This window comes from Gymnodraco acuticeps, unplaced genomic scaffold (assembly GCF_902827175.1).
Source record: "Gymnodraco acuticeps unplaced genomic scaffold, fGymAcu1.1, whole genome shotgun sequence".
In the NCBI taxonomy this organism is placed as follows: domain Eukaryota; kingdom Metazoa; phylum Chordata; class Actinopteri; order Perciformes; family Bathydraconidae; genus Gymnodraco; species Gymnodraco acuticeps.
In genome coordinates this window covers 18315-25094 of record NW_022990681.1, presented here as the reverse complement: position 1 = coordinate 25094, position 6780 = coordinate 18315, and the positions used below count along the sequence as shown (strand labels likewise).

The 6780-nt window shown below is 37.0% G+C and overlaps 1 protein-coding gene across 1 annotated transcript; it reads left to right on the top strand.

Moving 5' to 3' along the window:
* Positions 1–264: 264 nt before the first annotated feature.
* On the top strand, positions 265–6218 carry map1lc3c (microtubule-associated protein 1 light chain 3 gamma). Its single transcript, XM_034230149.1, has 4 exons — positions 265–442; positions 533–588; positions 678–784; positions 5910–6218. The coding sequence occupies exons 1-4, from the start codon at positions 382–384 to the stop codon at positions 6070–6072; spliced, it is 387 nt and encodes a 128-aa protein (XP_034086040.1). The 5' UTR covers positions 265–381; the 3' UTR covers positions 6073–6218.
* The last annotated feature ends 562 nt before the right edge of the window (positions 6219–6780 follow it).

The following is a 6780-nucleotide window of genomic DNA, read 5'->3' as shown; positions in this document are numbered from 1 at the left end:
AATACAGCTCAGTACTTCTTCTTCCACCTCTGTTAATATTTGTGTACTTTTATCCTACACAAGTAGCCTAACATGTTCAATTCAGCTTTTCTACCTCTAATAAAGTATTTGTGGTCTTAGTATTTGTACTTCAGCACAGGGTCTGACAGAGAGCTGCGGATCTAACCTGATTTCAGATGATTCACGATGCTCTGCGGCCATGTGCCAATCAGCTGATGCGCCACAGCCGCCTGTCCCCGCTATTTAACCCCTGCTCTCTGCAAGCATCATGTTAACCCTATTCCACTCCTCTCCTGCACCACACACACACTCACTCACACACTCACTCACTCACTCACACTAACTAACACTAACACTAACACACAGGGTGACACACGCAACATGCCTCCGTTTGACAAGACCCAGGTGCAGATCAAGTCCTTCAAACTGAGGAAGAGCTTCGGTAAATGTCTCAAAACATGACAAAAAAAGTAAGACAACTTCTTTAAAAAAAACTCTTTTAAAAACTCTGGTGATTTGTGTTGTCTTGCAGCTACAAGGAAACAAGAAGTGGCGGCGATCAGGTCGAAATTCCCCAACAAAATCCCGGTAAGTTTGCAGCAGAAATGCCTCCATTTTAAGCGTTAAATGTGTTTTCTCCAGGTCTGTGTACTCACCGGTTCGCCTGGTGTTTGCAGGTGATCATCGAGTGCTATGAGAGGGAGAAGTATCTGCCTCCTCTGGATAAAACCAAGTTCCTGGTGCCGCATGAACTCACCATGACTCAGTTTGTCACCATCATCAGGTACAATCTCACTGTTTTTCAAAAGTCTATAGTGCTGAACATGTACCTACATGTGAAAGGGCTTCATTGATCTGTTTACAAAGATTTTAAACATTGGGAATCTGACTATTTGTTGGAATTTGCATCCATTAAACCAGGTGATCAACCAGGTTTAAATATGTATTATTCCAGTTTGGATGGATATGGGATTTATCTTATCGATTAATGTGCCGATGATTTCCTGATGTATTTGCCTATGAAAGGTATAACCTGTTAAAGCCCCTTGTTGTAAACCAACCCTCCAAAACTTGAACGGTTTTCAGTTTATACAATTGGGGACTGGAAATCTTTCTTATTGAAAAATGGCATTTGCTAAAAAAACTCAATATCTGCTCAATTGTTTAAGCTTTAAAACTATGGAGTATTGTTTGTGGAAAATGTATTTAATCTACTTAAGAGGGAAGTCTTAAATACACTTTTGTACATTTTGGTTTTTCTTTTTAAGTTTTATTTACTTTAATTCAAGGCTGCTCTTTTACATTGACAAGTGGTACTGTGTGAAGCTGGAGCAGAGATTTAAAATATCTGTTTAGTAAGGAGATGTGGGTTAGGGTGTATCTTCTCTAAATGTTAATCTACAGAAAAACAAACGTCACTCTGAGTCTGGAGTTCCTGAGATGCTGTTAGTCATGATTACACAGCAGTGTCCCTGTTTACTACACACTGTTGTTCCTCTTCTAATGCTGAGTCCTAATGCACACTTAAGAGTCCTCAACTATTCTTTAAATTGTAATCAACATATTAAACAATACTCATTTTAAAAGGGTGATCTATAATATTAATGGATTACAGTGCAGACGTCTGCTTTATGTAAAGTGTCTCGAGGATGTTTGTTAGAAAACATCTGACTGTTTGACACGGTCACTTCCGATTTGCTCCTTTCTTATCAGATCTCAAATAAATGGTCGGTCACACGCTCGTCTGCTGCTTTTAGCGTAATTACACTTGGATCCATGCAGCCTGTTCATAGTGTTGCTGTTTAATCAATGAAATAACGTATTTGAATGTAAGGACACATCTCTTGAATACATTTTAACCTTTTTTTAACCCTGTCTCTCTTTTCTAAAGATAGTTTGATTTATAGAAGCTGTCAGATGTGTCTTTTTGTTCTGCCAATAGTTTGATGGAAGTAAATGGGTTTTATTTTGTCGCGCTAAGAACCTTAACACAGTGACATTACTTGGTCTATTTCTGAACCTGGCCCTCCTTTTCTAAGTCTGGATAAACGGCTTTGTAGCATGGCAGCGCTGTACTGCAATCTTCATGGGTCCATGGCTTATTTTTAAATTTATATTTTCTCCATGTAGTCATTACTCAAAGATTGCTTCTTTAAAAAACAAAACAATGTTGATAGATTATAATCAGTGATTCTCTTTAACTGTGAAGATTATTTGTCATTTAGATAAATGTTGATAATATTTATTAGATTCCACTCATGGCAATTATTATAAAACGAAACATGTAGACTTTACACAGTCTTTCTAAACTGTTGGCCCGTCAGTCACAGCTTACAAATACTTACATGAAACCAATAACATAATCAAATGTAACGCAACATATTTTTACAAAGAATACAAAGTGTTGTTATTCTGCTCTTAAGCAATAACCCCTTCACTTTCTTTGGTTCCTGATTTTGCGTTTGTCACCGTTACACAGCAGAAAATCAGCACTTTATCTTCTTCAGAGGTAAAGAGCGTGTTAATCTCCTGACTGCTCCGTGATCAGTTACAGCTTCTATCATGGAATATGACTAAACTGCAAAAAGCACGTCTTAAAAAGCATGACGTGTCATGACGCATGACGCGACACTGTCCCAAATCAATACTCATAGGGCACTGGATAGTCATTTTACACTAGAACATGCTGCTTAGTTTCAAACGACGCAGCTTAAATAAACTATACTTTAAAAGTAAATGTTAAAGGTCTGTTACAGAGTTGGTGTCCACATGTATCTGCTGGAGAATAGTTTCTGAAGTTTCCTTTAATCTCAGTTTAGCAACTGGTCGTCTCTGCTGGATTTGACAATTCAACCACTCGGTGTTCAGTAAACAATAATACATAATATCGTTCTATGAAAGATTAAGTATATTTTATAAAGGGTTGAAGTCACTTGTGCCGACTTCATTTAATGTTAAATCTGTCGCCATTTCATCTGGGGTTATTGTTTGTTCAACAGAAGAAAGTTGTATTAGGGGAGGGGAAACATTTGTTAATGTTGTGTCGGGGTAATCAACATTTTAAAAATGACTATTTGGATGAATTGGGATAAATCTAACGGAAGGTTTCTTTTCCAAACTCTTATCACTTTTTCCTGTGTTAGTTTTTTATTTCTACTTTGATGCATTGTCTTTGTGCGACGCATTGTGTTTTCCAATGTGAACACAAATGCCTAAAACGCTCAGATTTAAGAGGCCTTTGCTCAGGGCTGACGTCTGCAGCCTTGGGTAAGATCGTCTTGATCAATTGAGAGGCAGCTCATCCAAAGGCCATAAGACTACTGAATGCCTGAGCTTGCACTATTTTATTGATTTTAAGTATTATTGTAATTGCGTTGTTGAAGAACTTGTGACTCAAGTTTTTCAATCATTACATACTACACTTTAGTGGTGTTTATATATAACACTATGAGCTGTGGTGCAATTTCACACAAAGTAAAATGCTCAGCATGAAGACTGGAATCTGGTCAGCCCTGACACTAGATTGAGAAAATAAAACATGTAAATATCTACATATAGTGTTTTCTTTGCTGGTGGGATAATCTCTCATAAGCTTTTTATGTTTGCTCAATTGAATGTCATCTCAACCTTTTATTTATCCATTTTCTTCCCAACACTTAACTTTTAAAAAAAAAAAGTTTCTTGAGCTGTTTCTTGCGTGTCTACAATGTTTCTTATTGCTGTGGCGCAGCACCTTTTTTCCTTGTGCAATGCACTTGAGTTCCCAATGTGAACACGCATATTTAAAATACTCAGACTTTAACACTGGAATGTTCTCAGAGCTGCTGGTGATAAAACAATGGCAGCTTCACATTAGCGCTGCGGCTCCGTGTGCTGTTCGTCCCTCATTAATGTTTTCTCTCTGTCCTCTGCAGAGGTGGGAAGTAGTGGAGTACAAATACTAAAGTACATTTGTCTGGCATCAGTACTTTACTCCACTACTTATTTTACTGACAACTTTTTACTTTCTACTTCTCACATGTTGAACCCAAATACCTGTACTTTCTACTTCTTACATGTTGAACTCAAATACCTGTACTTTCTACTTCTTACATGTTGAACCCAAATACCTGTACTTTCTACTTCTTACATGTTGAACTCAAATACCTGTACTTTCTACTTCTTACATGTTGAACCCAAATACCTGTACTTTCTACTTCTTACATGTTGAACACAAATACCTGTACTTTCTACTTCTTACATGTTGAACACAAATACCTGTACTTTCTACATCTTACATGTTGAACTCAAATACCTGTACTTTCTACTTCTTACATGTTGAACACAAATACCTGTACTTTCTACTTCTTACATGTTGAACTCAAATACCTGTAATTTCTACTTCTTACATGTTGAACCCAAATACCTGTACTTTCTACTTCTTACATGTTGAACCCAAATACCTGTACTTTCTACTTCTTACATGTTGAACTCAAATACCTGTACTTTCTACTTCTTACATGTTGAACTCAAATACCTGTACTTTCTACTTCTTACATGTTGAACACAAATACCTGTACTTTCTACTTCTTACATGTTGAACTCAAATACCTGTACTTTCTACTTCTTACATGTTGAACTCAAATACCTGAACTTTCTACTTCTCACATGTTGAACACAAATACCTGTACTTTCTACATCTTACATGTTGAACTCAAATACCTGTACTTTCTACTTCTTACATGTTGAACACAAATACCTGTACTTTCTACTTCTCACATGTTGAACACAAATACCTGTACTTTCTACTTCTCACATGTTGAACTCAAATACCTGTACTTTCTACTTCTTACATGTTGAACACAAATACCTGTACTTTCTACTTCTTACATGTTGAACTCAAATACCTGTACTTTCTACTTCTTACATGTTGAACACAAATACCTGTACTTTCTACTTCTTACATGTTGAACACAAATACCTGTACTTTCTACTTCTTACATGTTGAACTCAAATACCTGAACTTTCTACTTCTCACATGTTGAACTCAAATATCTGTACTTTCTACTTCTCACATGTTGAACTCAAATACCTGAACTTTCTACTTCTCACATGTTGAACTCAAATACCTGTACTTTCTACTTCTCACATGTTGAACTCAAATACCTGTACTTTCTACTTCTAACATGTTGAACACAAATACCTGTACTTTCTACTTCTCACATGTTGAACACAAATACCTGTACTTTCTACTTCTTACATGTTGAACTCAAATACCTGTACTTTCTACTTCTTACATGTTGAACACAAATACCTGTACTTTCTACTTCTCACATGTTGAACACAAATACCTGTACTTTCTACTTCTCACATGTTGAACTCAAATACCTGTACTTTCTACTTCTCACATGTTGAACTCAAATACCTGTACTTTCTACTTCTCACATGTTGAACTCAAATACCTGTACTTTCTACTTCTCACATGTTGAACTCAAATACCTGTACTTTCTACTTATCTCATTTTCCAAACAGCTGGTTCCTTTAGTCTGAATGTGTGTTTGATGCGTGATCATTATTCTTTAGAGTCATTGCGTGCCTATTGATTTGAACACGATCCGTGTATCCATCATTTCCTGGTCTTCTCTAAAGAAGAGGGACCAATGGAAACGTTAGCTAACAATGACATTATTGTTCTATTAATATAAAGGGAGGTCAGGTACTATTTAAAACAGCTGGTAGTTATGGGTACTTTTTACTTAAGTACACTTCAAAGCCTCTTTACTTTTACTTGAGTAAAGAAGTTTAGTCAGTACTTTTACCAGAGTATTTTTAAACACGAGTATCTGTACTTCTACTTGAGGAAAGGATGTGTGTACTGTTTCCCTCGCTGATCCTCTGTCCCTCATTAATGTCTCCTCTCTGTCTCTCAGGAACCGCATGGCGCTGCTGCCCACTCAGGCCTTCTACCTGCTCATCAGTAACAGCGGTCTGGCCTCCATGTCCCTCACCATGGCTCAGGTCTACAGAGAACACCAGGACGAGGACGGCTTCCTCTACATGACCTATGCCTCACAGGAGATGTTCGGACACTGACACACAGAGCTCCTAGCTTTACATTTTATTCAGTATTAAATGGCGGCGGCGGCGGCTGCTGCTGGCCTCCGTATCTGCTGTAAATAGAAAAATACATGTTGTATTTATTGTAATATTTGTTACTGTTTTGGGATTTTAATTAAAGTATGTGGATCCAATAAATCTTATGTAAAGAATGACTGCAGTGTGGTGGTTCTGCTTGATCAAATATGACTTCATTAGATTCAAAGCCCCTCTTGAAACTCAATTATTAAAAGTATTACATGTATATTATATGCTGCTGCAGCTTGGGTAGCAGATTTTTAAACACTTTTTCAGGGAAGGCACCATTTGAAAGAGTGTATAAGAGTTTTAAAAGTGTTTATAAACTACACTTTTATATCACAAATATTCAAACTCAATACATCTCAATGTTTTTCTCTAGATGGGAAGGGAAAGAAAATGATCTGAACGTAATTAAAGCTCTCAAATAGTGAAAGGTACAATATGTACCTCCTAAGATGTGCTTGCTGGAGTAAAATGTTTAAAGTTGTAATGCTTAAAAAGTACCTCAAATTTGACAGTCAGCAGTTTTGCGTCTGACTCGTTCCTTTCCTCCTCACTTATCCAAACTATATTGCAGTGCATTGTGGGACATAAGTGAGGCTGTCAAGTTGAATAGTTGTGCAGAAGGTTCATAAGTCAGTTTCTGTACTTCCACATCCAGTA